Source organism: Stegostoma tigrinum, chromosome 13 (genome assembly GCF_030684315.1).
Source record: "Stegostoma tigrinum isolate sSteTig4 chromosome 13, sSteTig4.hap1, whole genome shotgun sequence".
Classification (NCBI taxonomy): domain Eukaryota; kingdom Metazoa; phylum Chordata; class Chondrichthyes; order Orectolobiformes; family Stegostomatidae; genus Stegostoma; species Stegostoma tigrinum.
Window position 1 is genome coordinate 68490538 of NC_081366.1, and position 24204 is coordinate 68514741.

General features: G+C 42.3%; 1 protein-coding gene across 1 annotated transcript in view; it reads left to right on the forward strand.

Annotated features, from left to right (window-relative positions):
- rnf145a (ring finger protein 145a) overlaps positions 1-24204 on the forward strand; it is a 103183-nt gene that overhangs the window by 25899 nt on the left and 53080 nt on the right. The window contains exon 2 of the mRNA XM_048543534.2: positions 11046-11154. Coding sequence (XP_048399491.1) covers positions 11046-11154 — 109 coding nt within the window. The remainder of the gene's footprint in view (positions 1-11045; positions 11155-24204) is intronic.

Below are 24204 nucleotides of genomic sequence, written 5' to 3' on the forward strand. Positions count from 1 at the left end.
AGATTGTTGAGATGTTGACAACTGTGAGGAAGGACAGTGTAGTGGAATTTCATGGGATATTACTTATGGCTTATAGCTGTGGTAGAACTGGAAACCTGATAAGGGAGGTTCAGGTATGAAGTTCCAGGAATATGATCATGGAGTTGGGAGTTAGGGTGGCAAGATCTCTGTGGTTAGCACTGATGCCTCACAGCGCCAGGAATGAGGTTCAGTTCCACCCTTGGGCGACTGTCTGTGTGGAATTTTCACATTCTCCCTGTGTCTGCGTGAGTTTCCTCTGAGTGCTCTGATTTCCTTCCACAATCCAAATGATGTGGAGGTGAGGTGGATTGGCCATGCTAAATTGCCCACAGTGTTGAGGGATGCCGAGATTAGGTGTGTTATGTGTGATGGGTCTGGATGAGATCCTCTGAGGGTTGGTGTGGACTTGTTGGGCCAAAGGGCCTGTTTCCACACTGTAGGGATTCGATGATTCTAAAAACAGCCAACTATTTTGGATTGGGCCGGGAAATCGTTTGCATGAACAGGACTTACTGAGGAATCATTTATGACAGATTTCAAAGAGTGGGAGCAATACCTTGAAGAGGGAACCATTGCCACTATCACCTGATAGGTCAGTCAGTTGGTTAATAAGTAAATGGCACATAGGTGGCATGGTGGCTCCGTTGTCGACACTGCTGCCTTAAAGTGCCATTGACCCAGATTCAGTTCCACTGTCAGTGTGGAATTTGTACGTTGTCCCTGTGTCTGTGTGGGTTTCCTCTGGGTGCTGTGGTTTTCTCCCACAGTCCAAAGATGTGCAGGCTAGGACGATTGGCCATGTTTAGGGATGGGTAAATTAGGTGGATTATAGGGGGAAGGGTCTGGGTGGGATGGTCTGAGGGTTGGTGTGGTCATGTTGCAGCTGTACCGGACCTTGGTTAGGCCACTTTTGGGAATACTGCATGCAGTTCTGGTCTGCTTACTAAAGCAAAGATGTTATGAAATTAACAAGGGTTCAGAAAAGATTTGGAAGGATGTTGCCAGGGTTGGACTGTTGGAGGCTGAGGGGTTTATAAAATCATGAGGGGCCTGGAGTAGGGTGATGCCAAAATCTTTTTCCCACTTCATGAAATCCAATACTGGGAGGGCATCATTTTGTGGCGAGAGGGGAAAAGATTTTAAAGGGACCCAAGGGCAACTTTTTCATGCAGACTGAGGTGCTTGTATAGAGAGCTCTCTGAGGAAGAGGTGGAGGCATCTGGATGGATGTATGAAAGGGAAGGGTTTAGAGGGATCTGGGCCAAATGCTGGCAAATGGGACTAGATTAATTTAGCTGGTCGGCATGGATGAATGGGACCGTAGGGTTTGTTTCTATGCTGTACAGCTCCATGTTGCTGGATCAACATGCTGTAACTCTGTTCTCAACAGCACTGTGGGTGTACCTCCACAGGTGGACTGCAGTGGTTCACGTGGTCAGCTCACCGTTACTTTCTCAAAGACAGTTCAGAATGATGATAAATGATGGCTATGTCGACCATGTTCACATGGCGTGAAAGAATAAAACTTGAGGCAGCTCAGAAGTAACAAAGTTCGTATGTGAGCAGAAAGATATTTGAAATAAAATGGAAACCAGTTTTCATTGCTTTCTTTTGGAAAGAAAAATTTGCAACATTCGTACTTCACAACTTGTGTTGGAACAATCAAAGATAAAGCCAACAGACACAGGAGCTGATCCTGAACATGCACAACTGTTAGCAAACAGAAATGAACGAACCCAACATAATTTAAACCTACAAAGTCAACAGAGCATAATACAAGGGGTTTATGATTAAGCTATGCCGTCCAATAGTTTGCACAGACTACAAAGGAGCACATTGCTTGCATAAAGGCAAGGGATACATTTGAATACTCTGGAATCACGATGTTGATGCCAAAAACTGTGTCAGAAGTCTGAACTCAAGATATTTTAGCTTAGAATGGAGACCTGAGAAAACATGCACAAGTTAAGTAATTGAATTAACTGGAATAATCCTTAAAATTAACACAGGATAAAATAATACATCAATAATGAAATTTCTCCCTTGCGCTTGGAGTGATTATCATCAAGCCTATGCTGCATGTTAGAGTTCTACAGATAAAACCACTGGAAAGATTTATTGAAGTTGGGATGAGTTCAAAATAGTTTTTAGATCATTTAATTTAAACCAGATTGTTCTCTTCCACAATATTGTTCACACAAAAATAACTTTTGCCTTTGCTGAAATCAGGCTCGTGATTCATCCTTTGATATGTTGATCCATGTATTTCTATACCGCATTACATCCCATTCAGGAAATTACATTTTTTTGTAAAATATCATTTCCTCACTTAATATGTACTGATGTTCCAGCTTAATTTTGTTCTCTTATTGAATGTGTGCCTGTGGCTGGTCAGTATTTATTGCTTGACCCTAGTTGTCCTTGAGAAGGTAAAGAGCTTCCTTGCTGAATCAATAGAGTCCATGAGCTATAGGTAGATCTACAAAGGCATAGGGAGAGAGTTTGAGGATTTTGACCCAGCAACACTGAAGGAATGATCCCTTTCCAAGTCAGGGTGTTGCGTGGCTTGGAGGGGAACTTGCAGGTGACGGTGTTCCCATGTATCTGCTGCCTTTGTCGTTTTACATGGAAGTGGTCGTGAGTTTGGAAGTTGCCATCTTAGGAACCTTGGTGAGCAACCATCATCTTCAGTCAAGTGCAGCCTTGATGCCCAAAGCTATCAATCTCACTGTCAATAGTCACACTCATAATCTATTGAGCGTGGTACCCTTGCTGTGAAGGTGACTGAAATCCATTTTTGAAACACACTTGTGTGATAGATAACAGTAGAGTTGTGACGTGAAGAATGTTTGTTTTATCTTTCATGCTCTCCTTTACTAGATTTTGTTTTATACTTGATTTCAAAATAACTTCTAATCTAGGTGTTCAAGGAAACAGTAACTGATTAGTGTTTATAGAATGAAATATTGTTGCGTTTTCTGGTTCAGGAATGATCTTGAATATTAATGCCACTGATCTTTTATTTGGGGAATTCTTGATATTCATCAGCCACTTTACAAATGACTGGACCCCCAAAGATAGCATCTTCCTTTCACTCATGAAAACACAATATGCAGAAACTAACTGAATGAGGCATCTGATAATGGTTTAACTTTGAGTCATCGCAGACCATGACCAAGGTCAAAATATCCTGAAATTTACAGCTAAAGATTTTGCAGTCAAAAGCAGGACAAAATCTTGGTCTCCATCTTTTTGCTTTAGTGGAACATCAGGCATTAAGATCTCTTGGGCCTGTGACGACCTTTGGTGTTCTGGTTGTCTGATTTCATAACCAAGAAGAATATCCTGAGAACTGCGGTGATTTGCTGGTATATCACAAAGCCGCAATTGTATGATTTGAATTGATTTCTAAGAAAATGTGGTCTGCGTACTTCCATGAGCAGCAGTCAAAATTTTAGAGTGCCTGTTTTGTACCAAAGTTGCTTTTTCCCCTTTTAGTGCCAATCTGGCCAAATCTCAAACATTAACATGGTCTCAGCTTCATCACTAACTGCAGTCACACTTCAAAAATCTCTGTTTAAAAATATGACAGTTCATACTATCATCACTCCTAAATCTCTTGTTTTAACATCCTTTTTCTGCACGCCTCATCCATTAAGGATGTTTTCCCTCCAGCCAAATCAGATTTATCGCTCAATAGATGTTTTTCCTCAAATGGAGATTGTGCAATACTTTAAATTCTGTGTCACTTATTATAAAATCTAGCCTTTGAGTTAATTTTTGGTGTTCTGTACTTGTACGGTGTTTAGTCTTTGACCTGAATCCCTAAGTAGCACTGCTCTTTGACATTTTTCAAAGTATAATTCCTTCATAATCAAACAAACAATATCGCAGCATGTTTACTGTTGCTGAATTTCTTCAACCAAGGTTTGGCCAGTGTCACCTCTTGCCTTTGTAACTTCCATTGATCCTTAAAATTATTTACAATGCATGTTGGTTGCGAATAAGATGCACCACAGTCTGCTCTATATCTAACTAGTTCCAGGACATGAAGAACAAGGGTTGCCTCAGAACAGAATCCTGTAGGACATCACTACTCAATTAGAACCAGTTTAAGAATTATCCTTAAGTTAGACATTGTGTTCGGAGTCTTGCTATCACATATGTTTGAGTACAGTTTGTGCTCAGTATAGTTAATGTTTGTTGTGATTCTGTGATTGGGTTGTGCTGATGAGCAATTCCGCATAAGCTAACAATTAAACTATCAACCAGTTCAAGATTAACCACTAGGCATGCAATATGGCTCACTGATGACTGTGAGAAGGTACATATAGTCAGAAGCAGACACCCTGCAGGAATTAAGAACGTACCAATAGATTATACTTAGTTTAAAATTTACTGGGTGTTTGTTGAGTTGAGTTGGCTTTAAAACTGGTTTATAATCGAGTGATATTAACAGCATGGCTTCAGTTCCTGTGTGGGCTGAGGTCACTATGAAGTGACCTTCACTTTCTCAACCTTGCCCCTCACCTGAGGTGTGTTGACCCTCAGATTAAACCACCATGTGTCATCTCTGTCTAATTAGAGAGCAGTCCTGTGGTTCTCTGGAATTTTGGTGACTTTAATTAAATGAAAATATGGAGGACAACAGTTCATTTGTGCATCCTCCTTGTCAATACCCCAACCAATTTGTTCACTTTCTTCATGCAGTTAAAATCATTGCTCCCTTTGAAACTTCTGTTCTTGCATCTGAATGCAAGGCAAAAAAGCAATATTAAAAAGTCAATTTTATTATGAATACTCACTTTCCATACCACCAAGCAGCTTAGATAGCAATTTGTGAATGAAAGTGATATTTATAAATCATTCTGATAACTTTAAATCGTACCCTTCAGTACTGGTGGGTACTCAGGTTTTCACTGTGTAAGCTGCTATGTTCGTGAAAAATTTGAATGAAGTCTTCTTTTGCCTTTGGCTCATATGAAGATAATGCTATTCTACAGGGGAAATATGTAGTTCTATATCTCATTGAAATCTATTAATGATAGTTGTCCAATATAGTAGCCCTGATGTGATCAGCCAGTATCCAACAAGCCAGGAACACTACAGACCTATTTGTCTTTGCTCTCAGGATCATGTTCTAATTGATGACTGCCTCAGAAGGGGTTCTCTTTAATGCATTGTTATACAATTTTACTGGTGTTGTCTCCCTCCCTCCTGCAAGTGCAGAACAATCTGTCAAATCAGATATCGAAGCGATGTAATCGCAAAAAGGTAAATCTGGCAGCATCACTCTCCCAGGCCAGGTTAGGGAGGCAAAAGATGTTTAGTGAAATGGATTGAATTTAGGTTGTCTATCACCGTCATATTCCACTTGGTAAACTGCTTTAAGAATTTGACAAAAAATCTTTCACCATGCTTAGAGTAACTTTGCCAGCGGACATGTTGAAATAACCTTTAGTATGCTGATATTGTTATTGCTTTGATCAGTTACGTGCACATGTTGTCTGAGGTAATGAGCTGCTTCCTTTTTTTTGCATGAGATAAGGAAGAGAATGATCATAGAATCAGAGAATCCCTACAATGTGCAAACAGGCCCTTCAGCCCAACAAGTCCACACCGAACTTCAGAGCATACCGCCCAGACCTATCCCCCAATAAACCCACTAATCTACACAGCCCAGTACATTACAGGCAATTTAGCATGGCCAATCCACCTAGCCTCCGCATTTTTGGACTGTGGGAGGAAACTGGAGTACTTGGAGGAAGCCCACGCAGACACAGGGAGCATGTGCAAACTCTACACAGACAGTCACCCGCGGATGGAATTGAACCTGGGTCCCTGGCTCTGTGAGGCAACAGCACTAACCACTGTGCCACTTTGCAGACCCCCTCTGCAGGTATGGGGGGAAAGGAACCAATGTTATAAAAGAGAATTATAAAATTATAAAAGAATTATGGAGGAAGAATAAACAGGAGTACAGTAAAATTATTTTAATGGAAAATGGGGAGCCCTTCTTTTGTCCTCCCAGGTGGTGATGAATTCGAGATGCTGTGCAGAATTTAATTTCTGGTTTATTTGTAGTTAAAAACAGAACATTGGTTCAATGTCTCTGCCTCCCTAACCTGTTCTTCCTCTCACCCATCCCTTCCTCCCACCCCAAGCCGCACCCCCATCTACCTACTAACCTCATCCCACCTCCTTGACCTGTCCGTCTTCCCTGGACTGACCTATCCCCTCCCTACCTCCCCACCTATACTCTCTCCACCTATCTTCTTTTCTCTCCATCTTCGGTCCGCCTCCCCCTCTCTTATTCCAGAACCCTCACCCCATCCCCCTCTCTGATGAAGGGTCTAGGCCCAAAACGTCAGCTTTTGTGCTCCTGAGATGCTGCTTGGCCTGCTGTGTTCATCCAGCCTCACATTTTATTATCTTGGATTCTCCAGCATCTGCAGTTCCCATTATCATTGGTTCAATTCAGATTTCTTGGCTTTCCTTCTATATTAGGAGCATATTTGAGAACGAGATTTCACTGTTTAGCAACTTTGGTAGTTTGTAAAATTCATAGTGGCATTATCATGGGCATTAAATTTTTATTATTTAATTTGACAGGGCATTTTGTCAAATTTATAGTCCCTCAGTAATTCTGTCACTGACCTCTATAAACTAAAGAGGAAATAGGATCAAAGATGTCCTTTCTGATAATCAAGGTATTCCCACAGCAAAGCACAACTGAATCTTTTAAGCTAACTGAGGTAATCACATTAATATAAAAATGCTAAACTCTGCACTTTGTCTCAAATTGAGCTTTTTAAATGACCAGTCCTGATATTTGCCAGGAGAAGCTACCATGATTGTCTATTTAGATCTTTTCATACACTACTCATGGAAAAGTGCCATGATGTTATGGATGTCTCGTTCAGAGTTGTCAAGACCCTGAAAATTCCTTTGTCAACCTCTGTTGCATGAAGACAGAATAATTTTATTAGTCACTGTTTAGATGGACTTGTAGGTCATTGGTAGCTCCTTAACTAATGATTCTCAAATTGTTTGAGTGCCGATCACTTAGTTGGGCAGAATACCCCTTGGAAGATGTAATCATTTCTGGGTGATTTTTGTTTTAAAATTAAAGATGAAAACTATTTTGCTTATGCATGTCAGGAACACAACTATGGACATTATTATTACCTAAGAAACGAATAATCATGTTACATCACCATTTTATTCAAAATCAACCAGCAGTAACACAGATCAGGTATATAAAAATGATGTTGCTCATGATGTTATGATGATCTGTGCTGCCTGTATTGTGACTCAGATCTGATGGTGGAATGATTCTAGCCCATTCTCAACAGCTTGGGCTGTGTGTTGTGTGCCAGTGACTTGGATTTTGTATCAGCTATTGGAAACGAAGCAAGAATCTAGCACCAGCGCCCAACAAACACACTTCTAAGAGAAAGAGTCATAAATTGATTTGGGATTTACAAAGACTGGTCTATTTGTCAATTGATGTTCAGATATTTTCATAATGGATCTATTTGATAATTCAAATTGTATATTAATAGTTAATATTTCTTTGTCTTATCATAAATTTGAGGCTGCTTCGTAAAATTTATCTTGATGTAAGGTTTGGACGTCACCTTCAATTTGTGGTCGAAATTTCAGCATCAGGTCTTTTATATATTTAGAAGCACAGTCTCAATTTGGCAAATTCAGTGAGTGGTAGGATGCATGTTCGCCAAATTGCACTTCGATGATTCACCCCATGCCTTGAGGGAGATGTGTTGGCTTGAAAGGAACCAATGTTATAAAAGAGAATTATAAAATTATAAAAGAATTATGGAGGAAGAATAAACAGGAGTACAGTAAAATTATTTTAATGGAAAATGGGGAGCCCTTCTTTTGTCCTCCCCAGGTGGTGATGAATTCGAGATGCTGTGCAGAATTTAATTTCTGGTTTATTTGTTCTCACTTTGAATTCAACACAATTTTAAATTCATATACACTCATTTATGACTAAGTAGCTTGCAGTCATACAACTGGATGGGCACCAATTTCAGTCCCTGTTGTGCACTGAATTGGTCACTTAATGTAGGAATAACAGGCTCCATGCACTTGGGAATGAAAATCAGCTGGGATTTCTATTTGTCAGCTAAGTTATTAAATGTTGGAAAATGCGCTTGTTCACTGAGGCAGGGATAGGCTCAGAATCTCTAATTGTGCCCGATATAATTGAATAACCTGACGGCCCAATGATGCTTGTGGACAGTCGGTACTTGAGCAAGGTGCCAGGGAGAAGTAGACATGTAATTCAGGAGCGGGACACTGGAAGAGCTTCGAAACAGCAGACAAGCCCCAGGTGGACAGAGCATTTCAGGGATGCCCTCAAGGCTTCATTGGCTACGCGCGACATTCTCACAGACATCTGGGAAGGCTTTGAGCATCTCGAGACTTGCTGTCACTAAAAAGCAGAAGCTGGATGAAAACAGTGAAAGGAGTGCACTACCGTACCAACACCCCACCCACTCCTTCCTGTGACCATCACCTGCCCCAAGTGTAACAGAGCCTGCAGAAACCGCATCTGTCTGTATATCTACAAGTGGATGAGTGCCATCCTTGCCTGTGAGGGATTGCCAGTGATGATGGTAAGTTTGAATGAAAATGATTATTTCAGGTGAGCTTGTGAACAAAAGCAGAGCTGTGTTATGCTCCAAATTAGCAAAATATGATCTGCAAGCCAGGTGACAAACTGTGATCTGACTTGTCCAGCAATAACGTCAACTGGGGTTATAACAGTGCTTTAGTAAAGGCTAAGGTTTCTTTCAATTTGAAATTATTGCTTGAATCTTGTATTGCTGGCATTCTGTTCTACACTGCATTTTTAGTTGCCTGACAATGACTGGACACAATGCAAGGAGTTAGACAGTTTTTTTTGTCCAGCTATGAACATGTACCAGGACATCATGCAATTGATTGAACTGATTGTTTTTCACAAATTCTGTTTACACTGTGACAGATATAAAATCATGGGATGGATATAGTACAGAAGTAGGTCAGTTTTGCTGTGCAAACTCCCTGCAAGTAAAGCCCACCCATTGCCACTGCACTACCATTTTGTCTGCAATCTTTTATGTAACCTTGTAAATTGTCTGTTTCAGATATTTATCCAATTTCCTTTTAAATGCCGTGGTTGGAACCGTCTGTGCCCCTTTGTGACTATGCATTCTAGATCCTAATTTTAAATAGGTCTTTCCTCATGCTGCCGCTGGTTCCATTGACAATTGCTTTCCATCTTGCTTTCTGACTTGTGGCCTTTCGACCAATGGAAGCAGTTTGTTTTTCTGTCTCATTTATCACCTCGTTCTCCCCATCCCTCCTTCCTTGCACTCCTCCTGTGCCCCCCCCCACCAAACTCTGTTCAGTCCCTTTCTGATATTGAATATTTCTATCAAATCTCCCCTCAACTTTCTGTTTGAAGAGACTAAACTTATTTTGGTTTTTCCGTAGATGAAGTTCCTTATCCCTGGATCCATTTTCAAGATTTGTTTCTGTTGGCTCTCTCGCTCTCTCTCTCAGTCTCTGTCTGTCTCTCTCGGTCTCTCTCTCATGTTTTCACAGTACGGCATGGTGCCAGAACTGATGGCACTACTTAAGTTCAAGCTAAACTGATGCCTTGTACAGGTTGATATTAAATATTGCTTTTGTGCTGTGTGCCCAATTATAAAGCCGAGCATTTTATATACTTGACTAATCATGCTCTTGGCTTTCCTGCTTGCTTCAATGAATTGTGCACCTGTGACCCCAAGCCCTTCTGCTCTGGTTTGCCATTTAGAATTTTATGTTTTTGTAATGTCTCATTGCATTGTTACTACCAAAATGAATCACTTCACAACGCTCTACATGAGATGGAATCTGGCACTTCTGTGCCCATTTAACTAACTTGTATGTCCTTTTGAAGTTTAACAGTATCCTCAGTTTGCAGTAGTTCCAAATTTTGTCATGCAGATTTTGAAAATATGCCTTGAACGCCAAGGGATCCAACAAGAACAGAAACACCAAACACTGAGAAACTTTACAATAAACCTTCCTCCAATCCTCAAAGACAACATAATTGTCTGTTTTCTGTCACTGGACTAATGTTGTATTCCTGTTACTACTGTCGCTTGTAATTCATGAGCACTAACTGTGCACTGTTTTGCATTTCCTTTTAATACGATACATTTGAAAATACTATTATTAAGTTCAATGAGTTTTCCAGGGATGTAATTCACAAAACAGGGCTTGCATGATTTTTTGTTTGCTTTTTTGAGTAGTCTGATGAACCCAGAATTCTGGAGTGAATGAAATGTGATACATTGTTTGCTCGAACCTTTGCTCCAAAAATGCTGTCAAACTTCTCAGGGATCATTGTCATGTTTGACAGGTAGAGTCTGCTCTGGGTTTCAGTTATCGGGTAAGGGGGCCAGTTTAAATGAAATTTGATACTTAATCCTATCTTTTGAGAAAGACATTTGGGGGAACGAAATAGGCAGCAATGTCATCCGTGAGGGCCTTTGCTATGGTGAAAGTGTAAAAATTGAAATAGATATAAGGAGGTCTTCTAAATTAGTACAGTGAAACATATGGGAATGTGATGTTAGGTGTATTTATATCATTATGAAGGATAGATTGTGTAAATTGAACAAAGTGCTTTTAGTCACTCAAGTGTTGTTATGTACGTTTACTGTATGGTAGAATCTTGCAGTGAATTAACTTAGCTGTTTGGACCAAGACAGATCGAATGTTAATTTCACCTATCTTTGGAAGGATTCAAAAACTTAATCTACAGAAGGACCAGAACTTAGTTTGTGATGAGTACTTGCAGCACGTTCCTGGGTCAGGCTGTAGAAAAAGTGGTAACAGACTTGTGAATCAGCTGCCCAAAAAAAATCAAGATGCCTACGCCGCTTAACGGAATCCGGTACTCGTATTTATGTTATTGCAGAATTATTTAAGGTGATTAAGTTTGTTTTTTTGTCTTTCAGGTTATATAATAAGCCTCGTTCTCCTCACTTTACCTCGGCAACACTTGGTTCAGCTATATCTGTATGTTTTGACTGCGCTACTTTTATATGCTGGGCACCAAATTTCTCGGTAAGGACCTTTTGTAATATTAAGTTCAGTAATTTAACTAAATCTATTTGTGTAAATTAAAGAGTAGGGGTCTGGAAGTTAACCACATTTCTTTTGCCTTTGGCACAGTTCAAATTCCAAATAGAAATATGGCGTGATGGTTGTCTGAGCTAGCTGTTGTTGTTAACTTAAGAAAATGTGAGTAATCTGATCTAAGCACGAACTTGCCCTCACTAAGTCTCAATTTAAAAATAGTGACAGTCTCTTTCAGACCAGCTGGATTGGAAGTGATAAGTGGAAACGGTCATATTTCTGTAAAGAAGCTGTATTTCTCTGTTGGCATTGTGATAGATTGGGTAATGTGGAGACACCTTTATTAACTAAGCAGACTTCCATCTGATCTGATTGCATATCGTTACCGGTTTCTCAAAATGAAAAGTATTCCACAATATTTGGTCAGCTTGAATACAGGGCAAATGATAAGAAAATGACATGTAAACAAAGCTAATATGCTGTTGTGGGGTGGGGGGAAATTTCCTTAGCTTTTAAAGGGTGCTCAGCTTTCTAACGAGGCTTGACTGAGTTTTAGGCATCTATGAATGCTTAAGAAAAGAGGTATTGCTTCTGTCCAATTTTTCTTGTAATGTTGCTGATTTTGTTTCAACATGTATTGGAGTCACCTGGTGGCTTCTTAACTATTTGTTTGTTCTGCCTGTTGTTTTCTTTCCAAGTTATTGTCGTTCTTCCCCTTCCGATCATTATTTCTGTTTTCATTGTAGATACAGTTGAATCAAAGCTGGCACATTGACCCAGAAGTGTTGCTGCAGTATGCTACAGGGGTTCAAAGGTCGACCTTAATCTAACTGAAGCTTGTTCAATTTTCTTGTATAATTTTTAATGGCAGCTGGATTTCATATCAGGCAAATGCACATTGAGCGCACTTCATGCGATTTTCTCTCTAACCATCACTTCCAGCATTTTAAATATTGAAATGGTACTGAGCATAATTGTATATGATCCAAAATATGTCTGACATCCTGGCAATTTGTTTAGTAAAATTGTGGAGTCTTGATCTCTGAATACTATTGAAGAGTAGGTTGATTAAGTTTTGAAATATCAGGGAGTTGATTGCTATCCTGAGCTGACATGAGGCAAATTGAAGACTGCGGTAGATTGGTTTGATCATGTCGGGCAGATTTGAGGGGCTGAATGGTCCACATCTACTCCTATTTCTGATAGATCAGATTGCAGAAATAATTATCTAAATTTCTTCTTCCAGTTTAATAGATGAAGCTATATTCTTTGTTTGGAGCTCCAAATGTCAACTAGGGAATGTTGAATGCACATATTTTGTAAGAAGCATTGTTTGATTGCCTGTAGACAGACAAATGCAGACCATACAGTGGAAGCAAAAAAAACATTTCAACTAACTTAAACTGAATTGAGAAGACTGGTGGCAGATGGGAAATAAAAGCGTGGGCCTTGGGGTGGAACTGTGGGTGATACAAGTCAGTCCTATGAGCAATCCGCTAGTGTGTAAGAGGCAAGGTAGGAGGGTGGTGGAGTCATACTCAGGAGTGGAGCTCTGCATGGTATAGCCGGACCCAAGAGTAAACCTGCGCTTGATGAAACCTGGACTGTGAGTGATAGTGCTAGGCCCAAGAGTTGAGTTGTGAGTGAGAAAGCAACTTACTAGAACATTGCGAGAAATAGATTCAGGCTCAGGACTGACATTGCTGCAATGTCACAAAATGAAAGTAAACCCCAGCCTGGGAGTTGAGCTGTGCTGAAGATAGAGTTAGAAGCTAAAGCCACAAAATAAACTAAAGGTCACATGTAAGACGTGGCATCACAAAACTGGAAAATTATTGCCTGACTAATAAAATGTGAGGCTGGATGAACACAGCAGGCCAAGCAGCATCTCAGGAGCACAAAAGCTGACGTTTCGGGCCTAGACCCTTCATCAGAGAGGGGGATGGGGTGAGGGTTCTGGAATAAATAGGGAGAGAGGGGGAGGCGGACCGAAGATGGAGAGTAAAGAAGATAGGTGGAGAGGGTGTAGGTGGGGAGGTAGGGAGGGGATAGGTCAGTCCAGGGAAGACGGACAGGTCAAGGAGGTGGGATGAGGTTAGTAGGTAGCTGGGGGTGCGGCTTGGGGTGGGAGGAAGGGATGGGTGAGAGGAAGAACCGGTTAGGGAGGCAGAGACAGGTTGGACTGGTTTTGGGATGCAGTGGGTGGGGGGGAAGAGCTGGGCTGGTTGTGTGGTGCAGTGGGGGGAGGGGATGAACTGGGCTGGTTTAGGGATGCAGTGGGGGAAGGGGAGATTTTGAAACTGGTGAAGTCCACATTGATACCATATGGCTGCAGGGTTCCCAGGCGGAATATGAGTTGCTGTTCCTGCAACCTTCGGGTGGCATCATTGTGGCAGTGCAGGAGGCCCATGATGGACATGTCATCAAGAGAATGGGAGGGGGAGTGGAAATGGTTTGCGACTGGGAGGTGCAGTTGTTTGTTGCGAACTGAGCGGAGGTGTTCTGCAAAGCGGTCCCCAAGCCTCCGCTTGGTTTCCCCAATGTAGAGGAAGCCGCACCGGGTACAGTGGATGCAGTATACCACATTGGCAGATGTGCAGGTGAACCTCTGCTTAATGTGGAATGTCATCTTGGGGCCTGGGATGGGGGTGAGGGAGGAGGTGTGGGGACAAGTGTAGCATTTCCTGCGGTTGCAGGGGAAGGTGCCGGGTGTGGTGGGGTTGGAGGGCAGTGTGGAGCGAACAAGGGAGTCACGGAGAGAGTGGTCTCTCCGGAAAGCAGACAGGGGAGGGGATGGAAAAATGTCTTGGGTGGTGGGGTCGGATTGTAAATGGCGGAAGTGTCGGAGGATAATGCGTTGTATCCGGAGGTTGGTAGGGTGGTGTGTGAGAACGAGGGGGATCCTCTTTGGGCGGTTGTGGCGGGGGCGGGGTGTGAGGGATGTGTCGCGGGAGATGCGGGAGACGCGGTCAAGGGCGTTCTCAATCACCGTGGGGGTAAAGTTGCGGTCCTTAAAGAACTTGGACATCTGGGATGTGCGGGAGTGGAATGTCTTATCGTGGGAGCAGATGCGGCGGAGGCGGAGGAATTGGGAATAGGGGATGGAATTTTTGCAGGAGGGTGGGTGGGAGGAGGTGTATTCTAGGTAGCTGTGGGAGTCGGTGGGCTTGAAATGGACATCAGTTACAAGCTGGTTGCCTGAGATGGAGACTGAGAGGTCCAGGAAGGTGAGGGATGCACTGCCACAATGATGCCACCCGAAGGTTGCAGGAACAGCAACTCATATTCCGCCTGGGAACCCTGCAGCCATATGGTATCAATGTGGACTTCACCAGTTTCAAAATCTCCCCTTCCCCCACTGCATCCCTAAACCAGCCCAGTTCATCCCCTCCCCCCACTGCACCACACAACCAGCCCAGCTCTTCCCCCCCACCCACTGCATCCCAAAACCAGTCCAACCTGTCTCTGCCTCCCTAACCGGTTCTTCCTCTCACCCATCCCTTCCTCCCACCACAAGCCGCACCCCCAGCTACCTACTAACCTCATCCCACCTCCTTGACCTGTCCGTCTTCCCTGGACTGACCTATCCCCTCCCTACCTCCCCACCTACACCCTCTCCACCTATCTTCTTTACTCTCCATCTTCGGTCCGCCTCCCCCTCTCTCCCTATTTATTCCAGTTCCCTCCCCCCATCCCCCTCTCTGATGAAGGGTCTAGGCCCGAAACGTCAGCTTTTGTGCTCCTGAGATGCTGCTTGGCCTGCTGTGTTCATCCAGCCTCACATTTTATTATCTTGGAATCTCCAGCATCTGCAGTTCCCATTATCTCTGATACAATTATTGCCTGACTGTTGAGTTTTAATATTTTTTGATTGCACTTTTAAGTTCAAGAATTATGTCAAACTCAAAGCTAAATAATGCTTTGACTTAGTACTTCAGGTAAGTAAGTCGTCATAAATATTAAATTGACGTAGGGCTATGTGGGACTCCAGGATGCTGCATGTAGCACTGTATTGCTTCCACAAAGCTGAAATTGGTATGGTCCGTTTATTTCTGAATATTAAGACTTAAGGCTGTACGGGCAGAGAGTCATTAAGTCATACAGCACAGAAACATGTACTTGGTCCAAATCTCACCCATCTACCAGACCAAATGTCTTTTAAAAGTTGTAATTATATTTGTCTCTACCACTTCCTCTGGCAGCTCGTTATACTTATGCACCAACCTCTGTGTGAAAACATTGCCACTCGGGCCCCTTTTTAAATCTTTCCCCTCTCCCCTTAAACATATGTCTTCTAGTTTTGGACTCCTCGACCCCATCAAAATTTGCCTTGCCCCACTTTAAAACGTTTAACTTGTGGGCCAGTCCTATCCTTTCCCATCACTATTTTAACACTGAAAGAATTATGGTCTCTGGTCCCAAAGTGCTCCCCATGAACACCTCAGTCACTTGCCTTGCCCTGTTTCCTAAGAGGAGATGAAGTTTTGCTCCTTCTCTAGGGGTGCCATCTCCATATTGCTTGAGAAAGTTCTCGTTAACACATTTAACAAATTTACTCTCCATCCAAGCCCTTATCACAACGGCAGTCCCAGTCGACGTTTGGAAAGTTAAAATCAAAATCCAGACCTATTACAAGCATATTAGTCTAAGAGATATCTGTAATATCATTTTGTTTCTCAATTTCTCCCTGACTGTTGGGGGTTGCAATCCCAATAACATGATCATCCTTTGTTATTTCTTACTTCCACCCATATAGCTTCACTAGACGAACCCTCAGGAATATTCTAAGTATCGCTGTGATTTTTTTTTCCCTCATCAAAAATGCCACTCGCTTCCTCTCTGGCCTTGCCTTCTATCCTTCCTTTAACGTCTGCACCGCGGAACATTGAGCTGCTACCCTGTCCTCCCCTCAGTCATGTTTCTGTAATAGCTTTGATATCCCAGTTCCAAGTTCCCACCAATGCCCTGAGTTTATCTGTCTTACCTGTCAGGCGGCTTTGAAATAAATGCAGTTTAATTTATTAACCTTGCTTTGTTCTCTGCTTGCTCTTGCCTGCCTTGTCTATTTAAGTTGCTATCTTTACTTTCTGTATCAGTCTCAGACTTCTCCGATGTCTCATTCATGTTTAGGGTCCCACTGCTCTGCCAGACTAGTTTAAATTCTTTCAAATAAACATGACAAATCTCCCATCAATATATTTGTCTCCCTCCAGTTCAGGTGCCACCTGTGACTCTTGAATAGGTCACTTCTGCCCAAGAAGAGATGCCAATGACCCAAAACTCTGCATCTCTGCCACCTGCACCAGTTCCTCAGCCATGCATTCTTCTGCCCTAATCTTCTTGTGATACTTTTCCCAGTACGTAATCCACAGATTTACTGCCCTTGAGGTAGTGCTTTTTAACCTGCCTAACTCCCTGTATGCACTCTGCAGGACGTTGTCACTTTTTCTTCCTTTGTCATTGGTACTAATGTGTACAATGCCCTCCAGCACCTCATGCTCCCCTTGGAGAATTCGCTGCAACTGCTTGGAGGTGTCCTTGCCCTTGGCACCGGGGAGATAACACAGCATCCTGGAATCTCACACTCAGCCACAGAAATGCCTGTCTGTGCCCCTGACAAGAGAGTCTCCTGTCATAATTGCTTCTGCCAAAGACCTGTTTCTGCCGTTTTCCCCAGAGAGGTCATCTCCTCTGCCCCCCCCACCGCCCCCGTATCCAAAATGGTAGACTTATTTGAGAGTGGGATTGCCAGTACTACCTGTCTACCTTCCTGGCAGCCACCTATCTACCTGCGGTAGTACCACCTCCCTGAAGCTACTGCCTATCTTACTATCTGCCTCCTGCATGCCTCATTGTTTCCAACTGACCCATGCGTATGGGTGACTGTCAGGCACTCAAGAAGAGCCAGGCAAGAAATGCAGGATTTCCCTGATTGCATCTTGCTATACATTTGTGAAGGGGCTGACTTACCTGATGCGCACATACCGAATTATTTCAAGATGCATTTGCAACGCCAAGGCTATAAGGCTATGGGCCAAGTGTTGGAAAATGGAATTAAGATATTTTAGGTGGTTTTTGACTTGAGCAGCTCGATAAGCCGAAGGACCTTTTTCTGTGCAGTAGATCTTTATGATTCTATAACTACGTCAGTACCATCTTTGACTCAACTGTACAAGAAGCAGACAAAAAGAGTGGTGATAAAGGATTTAAGTTGGGGCATTTATGTTGTGAAAATTTCAATCCAGGCAGGTATGCTTTCTTGATGTCTCAATCATGGACCCAACTTAGGATTGGAGTGTGTCTGGAAACAGTGGAGTCACTATTTTGCTACTGCCACGAACGAGAAAAAACTAGAGGAGAAAATGTACAAAGGTTAAAGAAATGCACAGTGGTTACGTGGTGAATGTTGACTTGTCCTGATAAAAGCTGAGACAGTATTTCAATGGGCAAAGATGGAGAAGAACTTCTGAACTATGATCAGAAAATTTTCCAGACCATTTCTGACTCAAACAGGACCTGGTTGCAGGGAGTGATGGGAACATTTGGTGAACAGTGATAAGATTAAATCAAATCTGGAAAAAGATGAAGAGCAACCTTGATGAAAGTATTTTAATTGAAGTGGGGCCAATTTCAAATTACTGTGCCAAGTAAATTGGGTTGCAGGATAGACACTTGAAAATATAATGGAGCAATTGGTTCCGTGAAGGAGGAGGTGGTTTGTGCACAGTTAAGACGCACGAGAGAAAGGTGAAGCAGCTGAGATATGCATATGACATGTGTGGCCGATAATACAAGTGCAATTCAGCTTAGCTGCAGAAAGTAGAGGGCATGTCAAATGGGAATTGGAAGATGGCGTGAGAGGAGACTGATAACTTAACCAGCGCCTCAATTAGCTAAAGTTTGAAGGAGGTTATTAAAAAGACTGGCTGTATTTAGCAATTGCTAAGTTATCAAGATTGGATAGGATGCATCCGAGGATGTGAGGGCAGTAACGATGGAACTTGCAGCAGTACTGGCAGTACTTTCTTGAGATTTGAAGTGGTGATAGATGATTGGAGACCTAGCAATATTAAACCCATGGTGGACAGTTGAATGAACACAGCAGGGCAAGCATCACCAGAGGAGCAGGGAGGCTGACGTTTCGGGCCTAGACCCTCCTTCACATATTTCTGAAGAAGGGTCTAGGCCCAAAACGTCAACCTTCCTGCGCTGCTGATGCTGTTTGGCCTGCTGTGTTCATCCAGCCCTACACCATGTTATCTCAGATTCTCCAGCATCTGCAGTTCCTGCTATCTCTGAAACAATATTAAACCCTTGTTTGTAAAAAGATACAGGAATATACCTAGTAACAACAAACCAGTCAGTTTAACAACTGTGTTATGAAAAACGTTTTGATATGATAAACCAGGACAAAATTATGGTACTAAATATTATGTACTTAGCCACAAAAGGTCTTTGAATCATTAGCATTGAAAAGCTTCAGTATAGTTTACATCCATGAATAAAAGGGAAAGTGTCTGCACAGACAGCTACACAGTTGACTGAAAGGAAAGAAATTAGAGGTCAGTAGATTGTGTTTTAGAATGAAGGAGAAGTGCTCCCCAGAAGTGAGGACTAGGATAATTGCTTTTCTTAATGTATATTGATAACTCAGACATAAATGTTTAGGGAAACGTTTTTAAAATTGGCGACCCAAAACTAGGAAGCATTTTGTTCGAACAGGTTGATGTTAGGAAGGAAGATGTGCTAGAAATTTTGAAAAACATGAGGATTAATAAGTCCCTTGAGCCAGACAGGATATACCCAAGGGTGCTATTGGAAGCAAGGGAAGACATTGCCGCCCCTTTGGAATTGATCTTTGCGTCATTGCTGTCCAATGGAGTCGTGCCAGAAGATTGGATGGTTGCAAATGTCATTCCCTTGTTTAAGAAATGGAATAGGGCTGATCAGGAAAATTACAGACCGTTCAGTCTGTCTTCTGTGGTGGGCAAATTATTGGAGAGGATTCTGAGAGATATTATTTATTGTTTGGAAAGCATAGTTTGATTAGAGATAGCCCGCATGGCTTTGTGAGGGGTAGGTCATGTCTCACAAACCTTATTGAATTCTTTGAGGATGTGACAAAACACATCAATGAAGGTAGAGCAGTGCATGTGGTGTATATAGATGTTAGCATGGAATTCAATAAGGTTCCACATGGTATGCTCATTCAGAAAGAAAAGAGGCATGGGATTCAAGGAAATTTGGCTGTCTGGATACAAAATTGGCTGTCCAATAGAAGATAGTGGTTGATGGTAGATAGAAAGTATACACCCTGGAGCTCGGTGACCAGTGGTGTGTCGCAGAGATCTGTTCGGGGACCTCTGCTGTTTATGAAGATCACAAATGACTTGGATGAGGAAGTGGAAGAGTGGGTTACTAAGTTTTCTGCTGACATGAAGGGTGGTGTACTTGTGGGTAGTGTGGAGGGCTGTTGTAGGTTGCAATGGGACATTGACAGGATGCAGAGCTGGGCAAAGAAGTGGCAGATGGAATTCAACCCAGAAAAGTGTGAAGTGATTCATTTTGGAAAGTCAAATTTGAATGCACAGTACAGGTTTAATGTTAGGATTCCTGGCAGTGTGGAGGAACAGAGGAATCTTGGAAACCATGTCCATAGATCCCTCAAAGTTGCTACCCAAGTTGATAGGGTTGTAAAGAAGGTATATGGTGTATTGGGCTTTCATTAGCAGGGGAATTGAGTTTAAGAGCTGTGAGGTTATGCTGCAGCTCTATAAAACTCTGGTTAGACCACAGTTAGAATATTTGTGTTCAGTTTTGATCACCTCATTATAGGAAGGATGTGGAAGCTTTTGAGAGGGTGCAGCGGAGATTTACCAGGATGCCGCCTGGACTGAAGGGCAGGTCTAATGAGGAAAGGTTGGGGGAGTTAGGGCTTTTTTCATTGGAACGAAGAAGGATGAGAAGTGACTTGATAGAGGTGTACCAGATGAGAGGCATAGATGGAGTGGATAGTCAGAGACTTTTTCCCAGGGCGGAAATGACTATTAGGGGACATAATTTGAATACGAATGGAAAAAGGTATATGGAGAGATGTCAGAGGTAGCTTCTTTACACAGTGTGTGGTGGGCATGTGGAATGCTCTGCCAGCAATGGTAGTGGAGTCAGATACTTGAGAGACTTCAAAGCGATTCTTGGATAGGCACGTGGAGGATTGTAAAATGTAGGGTATGTAGGGTAGTTTGACCTTAGGATAATAGATTGGCACAATATTGTGGGCTGAAGGGCCTATACTGGGCTGTACTGTTCTACGTTCTCTTGTAAACTCTATGAAAGACAACAGCAGACTTCAGAAAAACAAATCATGGCTGGTGGAGTGAGTAGTGACTAGTGAAATTTAGTGCAGATAGGTGTGGCATGCTGGTCCTGGTTAGCACGTCTGCCTCTCGGCGCCAGGGCTCTGAGTTTCATCCCAGCCTTGGCTGACTGTCTCTGCACAGTTTGTGCTCTCTCGTTGTTTGAGACTGTTTTGGTTGGGTGCTCTGGTTTCCTCCCACAGTCAGAGGATGTGCAGGATTGGCCATGCTAAATTGTCTGTAGTGTCCGGGATTGTGCATGATCAGATTCGAATTGGTAAATGCAGGATTACGGGGATGCAGAATGTCTATCTATGAAGGCAGAGAGTTGGGATAAAAGGCTGTTTTTTTAGAATGGCAACCGGTGACAAGCGGTGTCTCGCAGAGTTCAGTGTTTACTTTTTATATATTAATAGTCTGGGTGAAGGGACTGGGGGCATTCTGGCAAAGTTTGCCAATGATACGAAGATAGGTGGACAGGCAGGTAGTACTGAGGAGGTGAGGAGGCTGCAGAAAGATTGAGACAGTTTGGGAGGGTGGTCCAGGAAATGGCTGAAGAAATTCAATGTGAGCAAATGTGAGGTCTTGCACTTTGGAAAAAAGAATACAGGCATGGACTATTTTCTAAATGGTGAGAAAATTCGTAAAGCAGAAGTACAAAGGGATCTGGGACTGTTGGTCCAGGATTCTCTGATGGTTAACTTGCAGGTAGAGTCCGTGATTAAGAAGGCGAATGTAATGTTGTGGTTTATCTCGAGAGGTTTGGAATATAAAAGCAGGGATGTGTTTCTGAGACTTTATAAAGCTCTAGTTAGGCCCCATTTAGAATACCATGTACAATTTTGGGCCCCACACCTCAGGGTGGACATACTGGTGCTGGAGGTGTCCAGCGGAGATTCACACGGATGATCGCTGGAATGGTAGGTTTAATGTAAGATGAACGGCTGAGGATCCTGGGATTGTATTCATTAGCGTTTAGAAGGTTGAGGAGAGATCTAATAGAAACGTACAAGATAATGTATGGCTTAGAAAGTGTAGACGTTGGGAAGTTGTTTCTGTTAGGCAGAGAGACTAGGACCCGTGGGCACAGCCTTAGAATTAGAGGGGGTAAATTTAGAAGGGAAATGAAGAGATATTTCTTCAGCCAGAGAGCAGTGGGCCTGTGGAATTCGTTGCCACGGACTGCAGTGGAGGCCGGCATGTTAAATGTCTTCAAGGCAGAGATTGATAAATTCATGATCTCACAAGGAATTAGGGACTGCGGGGAGAGTGCAGGGAAGTGGAGTTGAAATGCCCATCAGCCGTGATTAAATGGCAGAGTGGACTCGATGGGCCGAATGTCTTTACTTCCACTCCTATGTCTTAGGATGCTCTTCAGGATTCGGTGCAGACTCGATGGGGCAAATGGCTGGTTTTTGCACTGTAGAGATTCTGTGATCTGAAGTGTGAAATAAATCATGCTGGCCTGAAGAATGGAGAAAGACAACATAAAATAAAGGTTACAATTCTAAAGTGAGTGCAGGAACAGTGACAGCTAGAGGTCTCCATGCAGAAAATTTTGGAGGAGGCAGATTGATTAAATTGAATGTTTGAAAAAGCATGGAGAGTGAGCTTTACAAAGTACAAGTCAATGAATGTAAAACGAAGACATCTATGAGAAATGAACTGAAGTCTTAAGTTCAGAAAACTGGAGTATTCTGCTCAGATCTGGATGCTGCATCTTCCGTATAGAATTGATATAGTGTACAAGCAGGCCATTCAGCCCATGGAGTCACCACTGCCCCTCCAAAGAACATCCCATCCACCTAACCTTTTATCCTTGCATTTCCATTGGCTAACCCATCTCGCCTGCACATCCCTGAAAACAATGAGCACTTTAACATGGCTGCTCCATTTAACCTGCCATCTTTGGACTCTGGGAGGAAACGGGAGCACCTGGAGGAAACCCGAGCAGAAAAAGGAAGAATGTACAAACTCCACATAGACAGTCATCCAAGGCTTGGGACCCTGGCGCTGTGAGGTTAGTAGTGCTTACCACAGCCACCATGCTGCTGGAAACTGAAGTGGAGAATGTGGGCGTGACATGAACAGTAACATTTCAGGTGCACCCAGTGATTGTGATCTGGAACAACAGTTTAAGTGTGTAATAGAGGGAGATTGAACGTGGCTTTCAGAAGAGAATCGGACAAGTACCCGAAGCAAAATAATTGTGGTTTTCTTATGGAGCATTGGAAGTCACTGAATTACTATTACAAGAAATAGATGTGGATTGTGTTGACTGAATAACCATCTGTTTTGTGTGTAATCATTCTGAGTGAGATGCTGTGATGGGAAAATTGTTTGCTAAAAAGCTCGTTTGAATTTTCAGTTGTGTGGAAATCATGCTTGGTAAACAGAACATGGGGATCTTGGTTATATTTGCATTTTGTGGACCTGATCATATGAAAAGAAGGTAATTATGAAGGAGTTGGTTGGCAGACCTACTTGCTGAGTCAGTATTGTTTCGAGTGATTCTGTTTTAGAAAGCCACACTGAACCTGCCTTTTATCTGTGTCCTCAACCATGTTAAATGAATTCTTCAATCCATCTGTAACATACAACAGAAAATTCATATACAGTGCAATTCCAAGTTAAGTAGATTTGTTGCAGAATTGAAAGGAATGACTTTTGAGGAAGGATGGAGCTGTTCACAACTATTCTCACTTGAGTTAGGAAGGGTGGCAGAAAAGCTCATCAATCATATAAGATGCTAAAAAAAGATGTCGAGCAGATGTTTTCCCTTGTGGGGCAATCTAAAATGTGAGGCAATTGTTTCAAGCTAAGGAGTAGCAGGTTTAAAACAGATAAGAAGGATTTACTTCTCTCAAAGAGTGATGAATCTGTGGAATTTACTATCCCAGAGTCCAGTACATGCTGGGACATTGAGGCGGTAGATTTTCAATTTGTATTGAGTTAATGGATTATGGCAAACAGGTGGGAAAGTAGCAGAGATGAGGTGAGCAATGAACAACTTAAGTAGCAGATCTGGCTGTAGAGGCTAAATTGCTAACTTCTTGTTCTTATTTTCCATGTTTTTAAATATTTATTAATTATTCCACTTAATGTGAAACCTATTGCTTGTGCTGAGCAACAATTTTGCCAAGATTTTGAAGTATATTTGATAAAAATGAGTGAGAGGAAAATTATTGCTGAAAAATCATAAATCTGCTGTGAAACTACTTGCCCTTTCAGAATTAGTGAACCAAAAAAGGGCTTTGAAGCAGGGTAAGGTAATTCAGTTCACTAGTGACCTCTCATTTTTCTCAACTCCCAGTCAGTAAAGGCCCAGCTTGTTCAACCTTCCTTCATAAGATGGATCCCCAGTCACAGGAATGAATCAAGTAATGAACTGCCTTTACTGCAATTATTACCCTTTTTTCCAAATCAAGTGACTAAAATTGTGCACTTTATTCTCAATGCATTCTCATCAAGGACCTGAACAGCTGCATTAAAATTGGCCCACTTTTTCATCTTCTGTTCCCCATATAAAAAATGCTAGCTTAACATTTTGCCTTCTTAATTGCATGTTGTACATGCATGCTATCTTTGAGATTCATGTATCGGAGCACCCTGAACCCTCTGAATGATGAAGCAAAAAGGCATCAAATCAGAAATTAAAACTGCACAGGGAGATCGGTGACTG